Below are 18,620 nucleotides of genomic sequence, written 5' to 3'. Positions count from 1 at the left end.
TTTTTCAACCACTCCACAAATTTCTTGTGAACAAATAGTTTTGGCAAGTCGGTTAGGAGATCTACTTTGTGCATGACAAGTAATTTTTCAAACAATTGTTTATTTCACTTATAATTCACTGTATCACAATTGCAGTGGGTCAGAAGTTTACATACACTAAGTTGACTGCTGTTAAACAGCTTGGAAAATTCCAGGAAATTATGTCATGGCTGGAGAAGCTTCTGATAGGCTCATTGACATAATCTGAGTGCACCTGTGGATGTATTTCAAGGCCTACCTTTAAACTCAGTGCCTTTTTGCTTGACATCATGGGAAAATCAAAACAAATCAGCCAAGACCTCAGAAAAATAATTGTAGACCACAAGTCTGGTTCATCCTTGGGAGCAATTTCCAAATGTCTGAATGTACCACGTTCATCTGTATAAACACCATGGGACCATGCAGCCATCATACCGCTCAGGAAGGAGACGCGTTCTGTCTCTTAGAGATGAATGTACTTTGGTGCAAAAAGTGCAAATCAATCCCAGAACAACAGCAAAGGACCTTGTGAAGATGCTGGAGGAAACCGGTACAAAAGTATCTATATCCACAGTAAAAGGAGACCTATATCAACATAACCTGAAAGACCACTCAGCAAGGAAGAAGCCACTGCTCCAAAACTGCCATATAATAGCCAGACTACAGTTTGCAACTGCACATGGTGACAAAGATTTTACTTTTTGGAGAAATGTCCTCTGGTCTGATGAAACAAAAATAGAACTGTTTGGCCACAATGACCATTGTTATGTTTGGAGGAAAAAGGGGGAGGCTTGCAAGCCGAAAAAACACCATTCCAACCGTGGAGCACGGGGGTGACTGCATCATGTTGTGGGGGTGCTTTGCTGCAGGAGGGACTGGTGCACTTCACAAAACAGATGGCATCATGAGGATGGAAAATTATGTGGATATATTGAAGTAACATCTCATGACATCAGTCAGGAAGTTTAGGCTTGGTTGGAAATGGGTCTTCCAAATGGACAATGACCTCAAGCATACTTCCAAAGTTGTGGCAAAATGGCTTAAGGACAATAAAGTCAAGGTATTGGAGTGGCCATCACAAAGACCTGATCTCAATCCTATAGAAAATGTGTGGGCAGAACTGAAAAAGCGTGTGTGAGCAAGGAGGCCTACAAACCTGACTCGGTTACACCAGCTCTGTCAGGAGGAATGGGCCAAAATTCACCCAACTTATTGTGGGAAGCTTGTGGAAGTTAAACAATTAAACAATTTAAAAACAATGCTACCAAATACTAATTGAGTGTATGTAAACTTCTGACCCACTGGGAATGTGATGAAATAAATAAAAGCTGAAATAGATCATTCTCTCTACTATTATTCTGACATTTCACATTCTTAAAATCAAGTAGTGATCCTAACTGACCTAAGACAGAGAATCTTTACTAGGATTGAATGTCAGGAATTGTGAAACTGAGTTTAAATGTATTTGGCTAAGGTGTATATAAACTTCTGACTTCAACTGTATATTAATATGGGCTATTTTCAGCTCTTTCCTGGATAGATTATCAAAGATAGACATCATATGGAAAAGAGCAAACAAAGCTAGATAAAACATATACATTCTGGAATCCATTAATCAGTTGGTGTGTGTGCTGCGGTGTTGAAGCTATGAACCCATAGGCTTGGCTCTCTCATCACTTCCAGGCTTTTGGGAAGGAGGCTGGACAATGAGCCTGTCATAACAGATGTAAGCAATGTCCCCACACACTCTGGCAGCTTTCATGGCTGGGATAAGTTATTTCCTCTTCTGGCGCACAGCTTCAGGATAGTCCTTGTTGAGGAAGACGTACATTCCTCTCAAGTTCTTGGCTCTTTCCACAACAGCTACCTAGTCCTTGAACCTCAGGAACTTGACTACTATCTGCCTGGGCCTGTCATCTGGGCTTGTGGTGGGTTTTCCAGTCCTGTGGTCTTTGTCATGGTAACAACGTAGGTTACGCTGTTACTTCTCGCAGTTCAAGGCATGACATGTCACACGGAAGCCTGGAAACAACAACAAACAGCAGAGATCTAGACAGCCACAAGCCTGGGACAATCCGCGGTCCTAGCCACAATGGCTAACTGTGTCGCGAGCTGCTTTCAAGCCCTCAAGAAAACTCAGCTAGCTTGTGTGATAGGAAAATTACCTATTTACCTGCTTAGTTTGGTATTAATAGTTAGCAATTAATACTTAACACATAGAACATTTCTGTTCTGTTTAATTCGGTATTGCTGTAAAGGGATGTTTTCCACTCTAGCTTCCTGCAGTTAGTCTGCTAGAGATAGCTTGAGCTGACAATGACTTGGTGATAAAAACCTAAAAGCTGGCATTCTGTAGACAAGATGTGGTATGTGACCCGAGATAGAGATAGCCTGGAAGAGTTTAAAACAATGCCTCATTGTCTCACCTACCTGGCATCTGGGAAACTAAGCCGGGTTGGGAGTGAATCACCATCCTGTGTAGACAACCAAGGTGGCTTATGGGAGTTGAAACCAGTCTGACTTAGCATTTTTAAGTCCTATATAAGGTCTCTGTTTTATCATTATCAGTAAGGCTCTCGGCCCAAATGTCAAGACTGTTAGGTCGATGGTTTCATTATTGCAATAATTAGTCGATATTGAATAAAGATGATTGTTTGAAGAAATGACAAAGTCTCTCTTTCTTGAATAGAATATTCCACCACACTTGATAGGCATCTAGCTAGCTAGCAGCTACACCAAGCAACTCCTCATACCCGGCCTTGGTCGGCAGGATCACTGGACAGATAGTAGCGGTTCCATCAACTGATGCCAACTGCATCGCCGGATCCAAACTCAAAAGGTAGCTTTCTATTAACCAGACTTTCAAAACTTTCCAAAACAGCAAACTTTGTCACAAACTTTTCAAAACAACAAACTCTCCCTTGTTGCATGTTCAACTGGAAGTGACGTATAGAGGGGGGAATAAGAAATGTAGCTAGGCCCATAAACTACATGGATGAACTGTAGTTGTACGTTCTTGAACAGACTTTGAGGTACGTTTGCTCCCTTTTGGTTGGTGTGATGAGGTGTGGCTTGAAGAAATTAATTCCATATTTTAAAGGTCATTGGAAAGCTAATGATATTCCCCATAATAATATGTGTGTATGTAGGCTACACAGTGTACAATCAATTACTGAGAGTCTCAAATATCACATTTATCGGTATACTGTATATCCACTGTACACATGAATCACAACAAATTGGTTCATGTTTTGGTCATGTTCGCGTGGATCAAACTAAAACATCCTAATGATGGTTGACAATAGCCTCCCACAATGCAGCAGGATGATGTTGGTGAAAAGCAACTACAGAAACTAGCAGTTGACCTTAGTCAAAACTTCATGAACTTTGATCACATGATTTTTGTAAAGTTCAAGCAGTTGACATGTAGGCAAGCTGGAAAAATTTTATCCCCAGAATGCAACACACTTTGAAAGGCGGTGACCATTGACTTGACAAAAGTGATCTGCCCACAACCAAATCCCTCCAACTGGTTGTTCAGTATAGCAATGTTTATGTTCAATTGAACATTCTAGACCCTCTCTTTCTAAAATTATCCGCCACAATTGTTGCAAGCCCTATTACTAGCCTGTTCAACCTCCCTTTCGTATCGTTTCAGATCCCTAAAGATTGGAAACCTGCCGCTGTCATCCCCCTCTTCAAAGGGGGAGACACTCTAGACCTAAACTGTTAAAAACCTATATCTATCCTACCCTGTCTTTCTAAAGTCTTCGAAAGCCAAGTTAACAAACAGATCACCGACCATTTCGAATCCCACCGTACCTTCTCCGCTATGCAATCTGGTTTCCGAGCTGGTCATGGGTGCACCTCAGCCACGCTCAAGGTCCTAAACAATATCATAACCGCCATCAATAAAAGACAATACTGTGCAGCCGTATTCATCGACCTGGCCAAGGCTTTCAACTCTGTCAATCACCACATTCTTATCGGCAGACTCAACAGCCTTGGTTATTCAAATGACTGCCTCGCCTGGTTCACCAACTACATCTCAGATAGAGCCCAGTGTGTCAAATCGGAGGGACTGTTGTCCGGACCTCTGGCAGTCTCTATGGGTGTGCCGCAGGGTTCAATTCTCGGGCCGTCTCTTTTCTCTGTATACATCAATGATCTTGCTCTTGCTGCTGATGATTCTCTGGTACACCTCTACGTAGACGACACCATTCTGTATACTTCTGGCCCTTCTTTGGACACTTTGTAACAAACCTCCAGACGAGCTTCAATGCCATACAACACTCCTTCCGTGGCCTCCAACTGCTCTTAAATGCTAATAAAACTAAAGGCATACTTTTCATTACTGCTCTGGACGGTTCTGACTTAGAATATGTGGACAAATACCTAGGTGTCTGGTTAGACTGTAAACTCTCCTTCCAGACTCACAATAAGCATCTCCAATCCAAAATGAAATCTAGTATCGGCTTGCTATTTCGCAGCAAAGCATCCTTCACTCATGCTTCCAAAAATACCCTCATAAAATTGACTATCCTACCGATCCTTGACTTTGGCGATGTCATTTACAAAACAGCCTCCAACATTCTACTAAGCAAATTGGATGTAGTCTTATCACAGTGTCATCCATTTGTCACCAAAGCCCCATATACTACCCACCACTGCGACCTGTATGCTCTCGTTGGCTGGCCCTCGCTTCATATTTGTCGCCAAACCCACTGGCTCCAGGTCATCTATAAGTATTCTCTAGGTAAAGCCCCGCCTTATCTCAGCTCACTGGTCACCATAGCAGCACCCAACCGTAGCACGCGCTCCAGCAGGTATATTTCACTGGTCACCCCCAAAGCCAACTCCTCGTTTGGCCACCTTTCCTTCCAGTTCTCTGCTGCCAATGACTGGAACGAATTGCAAAAATCACTGAAGCTGGAGTCTTATATCTCCCTCACTAACTTTAAGCATCAGCTGTCAGTGTAGCTTACCGATCATTGCACCTGTACATAGCCCATCTGTAAATAGCCCACCCCATTCCCTCATGCCCATATTGTTATTTTTTTTCCTCCTTTGCACATCAGTATCTCTACTTGCACATTCTTCTTCTGCACATCTATCAATCCAGTGTTTAATTGCTAAATTGTAATTATTTTGTGACTATGCCCTATTTATTGCCTTACCTCCCTAATCTTACTAGATTTGCACACACTGTATATAGATTTTGCTATTGTGTAATTGACTGTATGTTTATTTATCCCATGTGCAACTCTGTGTTCTTTGTGTCACACTGCTTAATCTTAGCCAGGTCGCGGTTGTAAATGAGAACTTGTTCTCAAGTGGCCTACTTGGTTAAATAAAGGTGAGGGGGAAAAAAATACGGTGTCATTTCATGGGGCTCTGAATAGTACGGTGTGTTGCTGGCCTTTTACTGTGGCCAAACAGCTTAAAATGGGGTGCCTGGACACTATATGGTACAATTTGGAAAATTTACCCAAAAATGTACCAAGTTTTCAATACCAGGAATAATTCCTATTTATCCTGAGAGTCCCTGGAAATATGTCAGGGTTCTCCCAAAATAAGATTGTTGCTGGGCCACATTGAGGCTGCACCATCATGTCAAGATTTCACGGAAAGTGACACTGATAATAAGTAATAATAGAGTAGTCCTAACTTTGATCGCCAATGACATTGTTGTGAATTGCAAAACAGGCCATTCATAAATTCAGAGCGTTATCATGTTCCTTAATTAATTCAGCACATTTCAGCAGTAGCGTAGGCCTAGGCTATCTCGTCACAGCGTGGCACCTAAAGACTCTCAGACCATATGAGAAACAAGATTTTCTGGTCTGATGTAGCCAAGAATGAGCTCTTTGGCCTGAAAGCCAAGAGTCATGTCTGGAAGAAACATGGCACCATCCTTACGGTGAAGCATTGTGGTGGCAGCATCATGCTGTGGAGAAGTTTTTCAGCTGCAGGGACTGGGAAACTAGTCAGGATTGAGGCAAAGATGAACAAAGCAAAGTTCAGAGAGCTCTTTAATGAAAACCTGCTCCAGAGTACTCAGGACCTCAGACTGGGGTGAAGGTTCCCCTTCCAACAGGACCCTAAGCACACAGCCAAGACAACGCAGGAATGGCTTCAGGACAAGTCTCTCAATGCCCTTGAGTGGCCCAGCCAGAGCCTGAACTTGAACCCGATCGAACATCTTTGGAGAGACCTGAAAATAGCTGTGCAGTGACGCTCCCCATCCAACCTGACAGAGCTTGAGAGGAATGGCAGAGAAGAATGGGAGAAACTCCCCAAATACATGTGTGCCAAACCTTTCTAAAAACCTGTTTTTGCTTTATCATTATGGGGTATTGTGTGTAGATTGATGAGGGGGAAAAAACGATTTAATAATTTTTAGAATAAGGCTAACAAAATGTAGAAAAAGTCAAGGGGCCTGAATACTTTCTTAAGGCACTGTATGAACTGATACGAAAAACAACACTTGATTCAACACTTCCAGTTTTTCTATTTAAATTATTATACAACATTCTTGCCACCAACAGAATGCTATATATATGTTCAACATAATCTCACACTCAATTCCTGTAAATATGTAGGAAAAAAAGTATTTCAGCACATTTCATGTGTTTTTGTGTGGCTTAATTTGTGTGAAAATACACACATTTTTGTGCAACTAAATTAATAGGAAAACATAAAAAGATTTGTGGACTTCATTCATAGGAAAATACGTTTTTTGGGGGGCAAACTTCAGAACAATCTTTTGAAAGTTATTGGAGCAATGCATTTTGGGCAATGGTGTTCTACACTGCCTTTTTTGTGTCCCACAATTATTTATATAACAAAACTAACATTTTAACAAACCAATATTGTTAATCAACCAGGTTGTCACCGAACTATTTATAATATAATAGTAGCCTTAAAAAGTATTAATGCCATTGCTGTTTTCTATGCTTGTTTTCACTTTTTTTGTGGTATTGATAAAATATTTGATTGGGGAATGGGGATGCATTTTCATGATGGGAAATTAATTCAGGAATAAATGTGAGGAAACAGAAGACCTAAAAAAAAATGTTTGGTTTAAATTCCCCTGGTGCAACTGCATGGTATTTGCAACTACAACATGTCTGGACTATGATCAATTAAGCCATATCAATGCAGTTAAACAGGTTAATGTAAAATAATGAATTTTGTTGGCTTACACTTCCAAGGCTGTCTCATGATGATTATTATGGTTGTGTTAATCATGTTATATACTTAGGCTATTGTAACAAGGCATATGCCAGGATTTTAGGCCTACTGCCTCTGCCCAGAGGTCTACTAGGCTTTCATGGCAACATCAGTTAGAGCTCACTTTGCCAAGTATACGCCCTGGTTAGAGTCCCTGTTGCAGCTTTCACTTTCTTCCGCTACATTGGTGGCAGCTTTGGGATCACGTACAGATCACGTCTAGTTATGTGATCAAGTGGTGGGAAGCATTCTGTTTAACGCCAACATTGTGTTGGTTTTAATTACGTTGATATATCGAGTGAACTATGGATAAGCAACAATGGGTGTGACAGATAGAAGTAGTCACTACAGGTGTGATCATGCCTTACATTAAAGTTGCCTGAAGCTGAATGGAAAGTTTCAGCAGAAAATCCTCTGTGACTGTCTAATTTACATAAGTTAACTTACCAGTGTGGACTCAAGATAAACATATTGTACACAAAAAGTACCTGTTTAAAGTCTTGTTACAACCATGGTGTTATTTTGTTACTGAAGCTTATACATCAAATAACCTACACAATGATCTACATCATATGGGTAGACAAATAATGTGTGTTTTGCAGCAAAACACAACTAGTCTTTTTTTTAGGATGCAAGTAATATGAATCATTGTTGATCCATCCTGTTCTGATCTAATGAGATGGATGTAGGATTTTCTACGGCCTAGAATTGAGGCCTTTCCCAGTCATGAAGGAGGAAGCTAGAACCCTCTTGGTTTTCATTAGCGAAGATTGAACAGTGCTGTCCAAAATATTTCATGTGACTAATGAATGGACGGAGACAGACCACAGTCCCCTCCCCGATTTCATCGTGGGGGACAACAATGTGATCAGTGGATGGGGTGTTAACTGACTGGCATACCTGTAAACGACCTATATTATCCCAATGCTGGTGAGCACCTGATTTGTATTCTAGTGACAGTGAGTAGACTGGACCCTGGTTTTATGGGCACACAATCGATCATTTTCCTTGTACAGTGCTATATTTGTGCCATAGAGTCCAGTTACTCCATTCAAACCTATCTGACGACAGTAAAAGTGCAGCAACACCTCCTAAGACCTAGCTTTTTGTTCAAATTCAAAAAAAAATTGTATAATAGGGATGGTCACTAGTGAGTAAACTGGACTATGGTTTAATGGACACACAATCGGTAGTTTTTTCTGTGATGTGCAATTTGTTTGTGCAACACAACAAACATAAACTAATACTTTTCTTAAAAATTACATTTCTAAATTGCAACCTTGAACAATAGCAGCAATAAATTAACAATAATCATACAATCAAAATAATGTAAAAAAAATGTAAATGGTCATTTTAGGCCTATATTTTTTGTTTTACCGGTAGGCTATTACTACTGTATGTTCTTTACATTCATTTACTTAATCTCCAACCATTTCTTAATGTACTCCACTTTATAATATTATTTGTCGTATATAATGTAGTAATTCTCTTTGGTAAAACATTTCGCCCCATGTTGTTATACATTTTTTTGGACATAATTGTAACACTATGCACCATGCTCTATGCAAAACTGCAAAAAATATTGTTTTTGTATCATACACATAGCGTCTTCACCGCGGACATTTATTTTGAAGGCATAATACGAAAACCGGATGTCTTAACCTTGCTGCCGTGATGCTATTAAAGCAAAGCTTGACATAGCTTCCGAGTTCGACTAGAGACCAAAATCGTCGGGCGTCGCCAGGTGGTTGAAGGCTATATCACAACCCTTTTTGAACATCATTCAATGTTGCATTGTTGGCACTTTTGTGTTGGTTATTGTTTGTGAAAAAAATATGTAGAAAATGGTTTGTAAATAGCTTATATAGCATGCGAGATCAGACAGTATTACAAAATAACTTGCGTTGGCCGGGAATCGAACCCGGGTCAACTGCTTGGAAGGCAGCTATGCTCACCACTATACCACCAACGCTGACATAGAATGTTTGTGAAACATATTAATATTTGAAGTAATAGCTGATGATTTCCGTAATTCAAAAAGTTTCATTTATATATTTTTTATTAGACCATATACATATCGGACTAGCTAATTAGCTAAATGTTCATAGAAAATAGGCAAACTTTTTGAGAATACGTCACGATGAAATAATACAGTTGTAGCAAATGAACAACATTAGCACATTTTCATTAGCTACTATTTGCGAGCGCCCCTGAAAGAAGCCAGAAGCAGCAAACCAGCGAAAGCGCCTTCTTCAATATGGATTTATTTGACGATCTTCCAGAACCAACCCAAACCGCAGGTAGATAACTTGATATCTCACTTTAAACATGTTTCACGAATTACACATTTAACATGTTTCAAGGTGTCGTAATCAAATAACGTTAGGCTTGCTAATGCTAACCCAGCCTCTGCTATAACGTGTTTGCTAACATTACATTAGCCAATTATGTGACGTTAGCGAGCCTTGTTTGGGTTAGCAAGTCAACTGCTATGTAGCACACAGAGAGCAACCAAATCGAGCTAACGTTACTTGAACAAATATAATCTAACAGTTTATTTTTTATAAGAATAGCTAGTCATTAATTTGATAGGCCCAGTGCAGTGGGTTTCCCGACTAGCTATCAAACGTTACTTGTTTGCTAAGCTGGAACTGCTAAGCTGGAACTGCTAAACTGGAACTGCTAAACTGGAACTGCTAAGCAGGGTAGTTGACAGTTAGCAGTGGATGACTGAATAGCTTTTCCCTTCATTGTCTGTCCCGGTTCGTCCTGCATCAGGTGAAGCCTCGGTACAGAAGACATGCCCATCACCCCTGGAGGACAGGGGGTCCAAGAGGAAAAGAGACGCACCTGATGATGATGAGGTGGTGGAAGAACAAAAACTAGAAGAAAAGAAAGTTTGTAAAGGTTTTCGACATTTCCACATGAATGTGCAGTATGTCACTTATTTTATGTTTGTCTGTCTTGTCTGTCTGTGTCTGGGTGTAAAGTTACTACTAGCTATGAGAGATCACTCTGTGTCCCCAGATGATCAATCTCTGAGTGAAAGTGATCACTCTCTGTGTCCCCCAGGTGTGCCTATACTGAAGGGGTATGTAGCCGCTCGGAGGGGAGAGAGAGAGGAGATGCAGGATGCTCACATTCTCCTATCTGACATGAAAACCTGCCTGTCCACCCTTCCAACTACAGTGTAAGTCCCCTCTGACGCAGGGCAGTGTCAAGATGAGTCCCAAAGTGCACCCTATTGCCAGTCATATGTAGTTTCCTACTTTTGAACAGACCCTCCAAAAGTAGTACACTATATAGGTAAGAATGTGTTTTGGGAGACATCCTGAGCCCCCTTCTCTCTAACATAGGGGAGTGTCAGTCTGTTAGGACCTGGAAGGTGTGATGGTGTGCTCCAGTGAAGTGACGTACACTACTGTCTGTGTTGAAGGTCTCGTCTGGCCTACTTCGCTGTGTTCGACGGCCATGGAGGAGCTAGAGCCTCTCGCTTCGCTGCAGAACATCTTCACCACACTCTGGCCCTGAAGTTCCCTAAAGGTGAATGGAAAGACTCAGATCTCCTCTTCACTGTCAAAATACTGGGCTGAATTTATTTGTTGTTTTATCTCTTCACATATTCAATATACATCAGTTAATTCTTGAGATTTGGCTCCTGAGTGGCGCAGCACTGCATCTCAGTGTTAGAGGCGTCACTACAGACCCTGGTTCAATTCCAGGCTGTATCACAACCAGCCGTGTTAAGGAGTCCCATAGGGCGGTGCGCAGTTGGCTCGGCATTATCTGGGTTTGTCCGGGATAGACTGTCATGGTACATAAGAATGTGTTCTTAACAGAATTGCCTGGTTAAATAATTTAAAAAATGACTCAGATCACATGCCTATTCATCCTCAATAAACATGGCTTTCATTTCTAGTGGTATTATCTCTTCACAATATTCTAGAAGATTCATCAATATCTAATGCATATTGTGTGTCTCCTCCCACAGTAGAAACTGAGAACCTGGACAAACTCGTGAAGAAGTGCCTACTAGACACCTTCCGACAAACAGATGAAGACTTCCTGAAAAAAGCCTCCAGCCAGTAAGTGCTTTGTCTTGTAAACCCGACCCTAGGCAACAGCAGTGACTAGGTTCTGGTAGATATGACGCACTCTCTTGGTAACTACGATAAGGAAAGACAGACAACTCTCCCAACAAATCACAAGGCAAACATGCCAGAACGTCATAATTCAAAACTAAAATGTGTGGTTTCAGTGAGTTGGTAGTTGATGTAAACTAGCCACTTGCAAAATGCACTCATTAAAAATCTCTGTGATCTCCATCTTGCAAGCTACTATTTGGTATTTTATTCAAGCGGATAAGGCAGTGATGTAGGTAGTGACGTAGTTCCTCTTTACCAGACTGACATTCTATTACGTACAGACGTGTTAAGCCGGAACAATGAAACATTGTGGGAGGCAACACGGATGTCTAGTAAGTGCTTTGAATGTCTGTGCATTACTATGGTTGAGTCCCAAATTACAACCTATTCCCTACAGAGCTGTGTATCACAAATGGGCCCTGATCAAAATAAGCCTTCTAAATTGATGAGCTAATCTGTCCTACATGAATGAATGTATGAAGCGATGTGTACAGTGTGTTTGGTCTGGTCCCACAGGAAGCCTGCCTGGAAGGATGGCTCTACAGCCACCTGTATGTTAGTGGTGGATGACATGGTGTATGTAGCCAACCTGGGAGACAGCAGGGTAAGGTGCTCCTCTGCTCACACATTCCGTATATAGTGCACCACTTTTGACCAGTGCCCTATTGATCCTTGGCTAAAGTAATGCACTAGGGAATAGGGTGCAATTTTATACATAACCTTAGTTTAAACCTGTTTACTTAGCCATCATCAATGATGATATTGCCATAGGAAGAGGCTTTTTTTATTCTGTTGCGTTGTAGTACATTTCCTCACCTGTAACATTGTGTCTCTGTCTTTCTGTAGGCGGTTCTCTGTCGGATGGAACAGGAAATGCAGGGCGGAGATAGGAAGTGTGTCACTCTGGCGCTCAGTAAGGAACACAACCCCACCATCTACGAGGAGCGCATGAGGATCCAGCGGGCGGGGGGCACCGTGAGGTACTGGGCTTTCACTGGGCTTTCATATCTTTTCTCTGTAAATCTGTGCCTGGAAAAAACCATCAACAACAAAAATAATATTTGATAAGTACTAGTGATGTCCTTGACCTGCTCTGTGAGGAGGAATAACTATTTAATCAACTCTTTATCCATGGTTGCTGCTGTGTATGTTGCTGCAGGGATGGGAGAGTCCTTGGGGTGCTGGAAGTGTCCAGGTCTATAGGAGATGGACAGTACAAACGCATTGGAGTCATATCCACACCTGACCTCAGACGCTGTCAGCTTACACCCAATGACAGGTAAGACACTGACTCTTTCAACCAATGATCAGTAAGACATGTACGGTTTTAACCAATGACAGGTAACACTATGCCAGGTACTCCCAGCCGAGCCCCGTTCCAATACTTTGTAAATGCATTTTCTTTTACTCCCTTCCTTGAAGTAGTCACTGAACTGACATGATGTGGGCTTGGAAAAGCTAATTGAATTTGTTGGCGGACTGATGGGTGAACTCTCTCTCTTTTTCTCTCTCAGGTTCATTATCCTGGGCTGTGATGGTCTGTTTAAAGTGTTTTCTGCAGAGGATGCTGTTAAATACATTCTCAACGTCTTGCAGGTATACATCATGCTCACAATGTGTGTTTATGGATAAAAGAGGTCTCATGATGTGTGTTTGCGGTGTGTGACACTGTTTTGCGGGTATTTTCAGAATGGGAGTGTTGAGAGGAAGGAGGGACAGACTGAGGAAGAAGGCCACTATGAAGCAGCATGTCAGAGACTGGCCAACGAGGCAGTGAGAAGAGGATGTGCCGACAATGTTACCGTCATACTGGTGTCTGTTAGCTTCTGAACAACAGACACCTGATCTGGCCCATCATTGATGTGTCTCATTGCGTGCCTCAGTGCCTCTGAGTGCTATGTCCACTGTGGCTCCAGACCTAAAAACACATGAACAGATCCCACCGCTGCCACCAACAGACGAACATCAGAAACATGTTGGTCAACCGTTCGTTATAAAGGAGGTGTTCTAATCTCTAACTCAATGTGAACTGTATACCCTACGCGTGCACACAATGCAAGAACGTACATTTCTAATGGCTTGTGTTGTGTACTTGCGTAGGGTGTAAATTAGGCTTAATGCCCTGTACTGCCCTGTACTGCTTATCCTGATGACTACTGATGATTTAAATGGTCTTTATGGTTTCTGATCAATACCTTGTCTTATCTCATTTGTGCACATGTTGTTTTATTGCCCTCAATGTTACATTTTCTTTGGTGTACTTTTAAGAAACTTTTTCAGAACATAATTTCTGGTCTAGATTTAACGAACTCATGTCTTCCTCCAAGCCGACTCCCCCCTGGATAATACAGATGTACAGTACCAGTCAAAAGTTTGGACACACCTACTCATTCAAGGGTTTTTCTTTATTTTTGCTATGTTCTACATTGTAGAATAATAGGGAAGACATCAAAACTATGAAATAACACATGGAATGATGTAGTAACCAAAAAAGTGTTAAACATGTCTGAGATTCTTCAAAGTACCTGCCTTTTTTCAACTGAACCTTTATTTAACAAGGCAAGTCAGTTAAGAACAACTTTTTATTTACAATGACGGCCTAGGAACAGTGGGTTAACTGCCTTGTTCAGGGACAGAACAACAGATTTTTACCTTGTCACCTCAGGGATTCGATATAGCAACCTTCCGGTTACTGGCCCAACACACTAACCACTACGCTGCCTGCCACCCCATGACAGCCTTTATGACAGCTTTACACACTCTTGGCATTCTCTCAACCAGCTTCATGAGGTAGTCACCTAGAATACTTTTCCAACAGTCCCGAAGGAGTTCCCACATATGCTGAGCACTTGTTGGTTTTCCTTCACTCTGTGGTCCAACTCATCCCAAACCATCTCAATTGGGTTGAGGTCGGGTGATTGTGGAGGCCAGATCACAGATCATCTGATGCAGCACTATGGACTTGGTCTTTTACCAAATAGGGCTATCTTCTGTATACCAACCCTACCTTGTCACAACACAACTGATTGGCCCAAACGCATTAAGAAGGAAAGAAATTCCACAAATTAACTTTTAACAAGGCATACATACCTGTTAATTGAAATGCATTCCAGGTGACTACCTCATGAAGCTGGTTGAGCTGCCAAGAGTGTTCAAAGCTGTCATAAAGGCAAAGGGTGGCTACTTTGAAGAATCTCAAATATAAAATAGATTTGGATTTGCTTAACACCTCTGGTTACTACATGACTATATGTGTTATTGTATAGTTTTGATGTATTCACTATTCTACAGAAAATATAAAAAGTAAAGAAAAACTATTGAATTTGTATTTAATTTATTTCATCTTTATTTAACCAGGTAAGCCAGTTGAAAACAAGTTCTCATTTACAACTGCGACCTGGCCAAGATAAAGCAAAGCAGTGTGACAAAAACAACAACAGAGAGTTACACATAAACAAACGACGTACAGTCAATAACACAATAGAAAAGCCATAGTGGTGAAATAATTACAATTTAGCATTAACACTGGAGTGATAGATGTGCAGACGATATGCAAGTAGAGATACTGGGGTGCAAAAGAGAAAGAGGGTAAGTAATAATATGGGGATGAGGTGGTTGGGTGCGCTATTTACATATGGGCTGTGTACAGGTACAGTGATCGGTAAACTGCTCTGACAGCTGATGCTTGAAGTTAGAGAGGGAGATATAAGACTCCAGCTTCAGGGGTTTTTGCAATTGTTGGAGGCTATTTTGTAAATGACATCGCCGAAGTCAAGGATTGGTAGGATAGTCCGTTTTACGAGGGTATGTTTGGCAGCATGAGTGAAGGAGGCTTTGGATTGGAGAGGCTTAATGCGAGTCTGGAAGGAGAGTTTACGGTCTAACCAGACACCTAGGTATTTGTAGTTTTCCACATATTCTAGGTCAGAACTGTCCAGAGTAGTGATGCTAGTCGGGCGGGAGGGTGCAGGCAGCAATCAGTTGAAGAGCATGCACTTAGTTTTACTAGCATTTAAAAGCAGTTGGAGGCCATGGAAGGAGTGTTGCATGGCGTTAAAGCTCGTTTGGAAATTTGTAAGCACAGTGTCCAAAGAATGAGTACGTGTGTCCAAACCTCTTACTGGTGCTGTATGTCTGTCCCTTCCCTTTCTGTTTCCTACAAATTCATATCATAAACAATAGGATTAGGATTTGCTGTATTGTATTCTATCAGAAATTTGAGAAGGAATCGTGTTGACTCATTGCATTTCTGTCTGCAAAAAATGACGGGCAAAGACTACTCATAACTGGTTAAAATCACATGATGCACACCAGATGATGTCCCTCTTCGTCCCAGACAAAGTTCCCCTTTGGGGTTAATACATTAAATTAGATCAATTTGTAGGTCACCTGGGATACACTTGGGAACCCCATCTCTAACAATAGCCTTTATTTCTCTCCCACAGTAACGAATGGGTTTGGCCATTAGATGGTGCTATCAAACCGTTTCTCAACCTTACTCATGATGATGGCCTGTAATGGGCGAGACAGACATGCTATCAGACAGTTACACATCTACAGCTTCTCTTGGTAGGTATTGGTGGGTATGCCTCAGGAGATTTACACTACAAAAAAATATAAACTAAAATGTAAAGTGTTGGTCCCATGTTTCACGAGCTGAAATAAAGGATCCCAGAAATGTTCCATACGCACAAAAAGCTTATTTCTCTCAAATTCTGTGCACAAATGAGTTTACAGCCCTTTTTAGTGAGCATTTCTCATTTGCCAAGATAATCCATCCACTTGAGAGGTGTGGCACAAAAATAAGCTGATTAAACAGCATGATCATTACACAGCCTTGTGCTGGGGACAATAAAAGGCCACTCTAAAATGTGCAGTTTTGTCACAACGCAATGCCACAGATATGTCAGATTTTGAGGGAGCGTGCAGTTGGCATGCAGACTGCAGGAATGTCCACTGGAGCTGTTGCCAGTGAATTTAATGTTAATTTCTCTACCATAAGCTGCCTCCAATGTCGTTTTAGAATAATTGGCAGTATGTCCAACAAGTCTCACAACAGCAGACCACGTGTATGGGTTGTGTGGGTGAGCGTTTTGCTGTCAACGTTGTGAACAGAGTGCCCTATGGTGGCGGTGGGGTTATGGTATGGGCAGGCATAAGCTTTGGAAAACAAATAAAATAGCATTTTACCAATGGCAATTGGAATGCACAGAGATACTGTGAAGAGATCCTGAGGCCCATTGTCATGCCACTCATCTGCTGCCATCACCTCATGTTTCAGCATAATGCATATTGCACGACCCCATGTCACAAGGATCTGTAAACAACTCCTGGAAGCTGAAAATGTCCCAGTTCTTCCATGGCCTGCATACTCACCAGACATGTCACCCATTGAGCATGTTCGAGATGCTCCGGATCGACGTGTACGACAGCGTGTTCCAGTTTCCGCCAATATCCAGTAACTTTGCACAACCATTGAATAGGAGTGGGACAACATTCCACAGGCCACAATCAACAGCCTGACCAACTCTATGCAAAGGAGATGTGTCTCGCTGATACTGACTGGTTTTCTTATCCATCCCTCCGCTGTTTTTTTAAGGTATCTGTGAATAACAGATGCATATCTGTATTCCCACTCATGTGAAATCTATAGATTAGGGCCTAATGAATTCATATCTATTGACTGATTTTCTTATATGAACTGTAGCTCAGTAAAATCTTAGAAATTGTTGCATGTTGCATTTATATTTTTGTTCAGTATATATGTAGGCCTACTACTTTTTCTCCACATTGAGTTCATAATATTGATTTGGTATGGAACGAATGACCGGTCATTCTAATAATGATATATTTAATTTGTATATCACTTTTCATTATAGCAAGAATCTCAGAGTTGCTCTTAAAACAACAAAACAAAACATTTCAGTTAGCCTATTGACAATTCTTCCATGGTCATCCACAGAGGCAAGTGCAAGACCAACAGGTCACATCCTGTGTCCGATCCACTCTCCATGAGCACCTTCCTCACCCGTCCGTCCACGTCTCTTCCGACTGAGGCCGAAATGAAGAGTTGAGTCCCAGATTAAGATTTGAGTCCCAGATGAAGGTTTGAGGCCCAGATGAAGGGTTGAGGACCAGATGAAGGTTTGAGTCCCAGATGAAGGTTTGAGTCCCAGATTAAGGTTTGAGGCCCAGATGAAGGGTTGAGGACCAGATGAAGGTTTGAGTCCCAGATGAAGGTTTGAGTCCCAGATGAAGGTTTGAGGTTTGAGGCCCAGATGAAGGTTTGAGTCCCAGATGAAGGGTTGAGTCCCAGATGAAGGTTTGAGGCCCAGATGAAGGTTTGAGGTTTGAGGCCCAGATGAAGGTTTGAGGCCCAGATGAAGGGTTGAGCAGGGGGAAACAATGTTCAGATCCAGGGGGAAACAAGTCAGCAGTCAGGTCACTTCTTGCCACCCCCAGTCGTATTATAGGCCTATAGCCTGTTCAGTTAGCCCATTGGCAATTATTCCATGTTTTAGAGTATTTGCGAATATGTGTAGGTTTGCAGACAGGTTATCCAAGGTTTGCAGACAGTGTATCCATGGTGCGTACCCTGACAGAATGTTCCGTGCTATCTGGGATCCTTGGGACGTCCCTACCCTAACTGTTCTGTGCACAGACCCTGACAGAACAGTTGTTTTTTATGTTATCTGTGTTCCTCCTGAATCAGTGTTGTGTTTATGGAAGACGCTGAATGTTCTAATAGCTTGCCTCAGGTTGTTGAATTAAATAACCATATCATTCTTCAGATAACTCTGCTCTTATATCATCACCAGCCAGCCAGACTGACTGAGAGCTGCATCTGTTAGAGCAGGCTGCAGGTTTCGACTCCTGCTGTGTTGACTAACTAACACTGAGGTTTCTGACTGATCCAAGAATATAGAATCCATCAGAATGTGCAGCATCACACAACCAATAGGAGTCACACAGCATTGGGACCAACCTGACTAAGACAATCTGACTGATATAGCAGACAGAGAGAAATATAATCTCACCACCACAAAGTACTGTATGTCTTGCAGTAGTAAACATAAAATATTAGTAATAGTATGCTGCCTGGTAGTAATAGTATGCTGGTACATAGCCTGATAGTAATAGTATGCGGGTAAATAGCCTGGTAGTAATAGTATGCTTTATTTATTTATTATTTATTTTCCTTTATTTCACTAGGCAAGTCAGTTA

General features: G+C 41.6%; 1 protein-coding gene and 1 non-coding gene across 4 annotated transcripts; one reads left to right on the top strand and one right to left on the bottom strand.

The window, feature by feature from the left end:
* Positions 1-9,126: 9,126 nt before the first annotated feature.
* Positions 9,127-13,588, top strand: LOC110507652 (integrin-linked kinase-associated serine/threonine phosphatase). Of its 3 annotated transcripts, none has more exons than XM_036965514.1 (10): positions 9,127-9,551; positions 10,030-10,158; positions 10,324-10,441; positions 10,688-10,794; positions 11,246-11,336; positions 11,913-12,000; positions 12,243-12,376; positions 12,556-12,675; positions 12,911-12,992; positions 13,086-13,588. In XM_036965514.1, the coding sequence occupies exons 1-10, from the start codon at positions 9,509-9,511 to the stop codon at positions 13,224-13,226; spliced, it is 1,053 nt and encodes a 350-aa protein (XP_036821409.1). In that variant the 5' UTR covers positions 9,127-9,508; the 3' UTR covers positions 13,227-13,588. The 3 variants fall into 3 exon arrangements, with proteins under 3 accessions (XP_036821409.1, XP_036821410.1, XP_021443457.1); XM_036965515.1 differs by having other exon boundaries at positions 9,131-9,551; positions 10,030-10,152; positions 11,243-11,336; XM_021587782.2 differs by having other exon boundaries at positions 9,136-9,551; positions 11,243-11,336.
* trnag-ucc lies at positions 9,152-9,223 on the bottom strand. The gene has a single exon. It is a non-coding gene; the product is annotated as a tRNA-Gly (tRNA).
* Positions 13,589-18,620: the final 5,032 nt, after the last annotated feature.

The sequence above is a fragment of the Oncorhynchus mykiss genome, chromosome 27, assembly GCF_013265735.2.
Source record: "Oncorhynchus mykiss isolate Arlee chromosome 27, USDA_OmykA_1.1, whole genome shotgun sequence".
NCBI classification, from domain to species: domain Eukaryota; kingdom Metazoa; phylum Chordata; class Actinopteri; order Salmoniformes; family Salmonidae; genus Oncorhynchus; species Oncorhynchus mykiss.
Note: the sequence above shows the minus strand (reverse complement) of the source record. Positions and strands in the feature narration are given on the sequence as shown.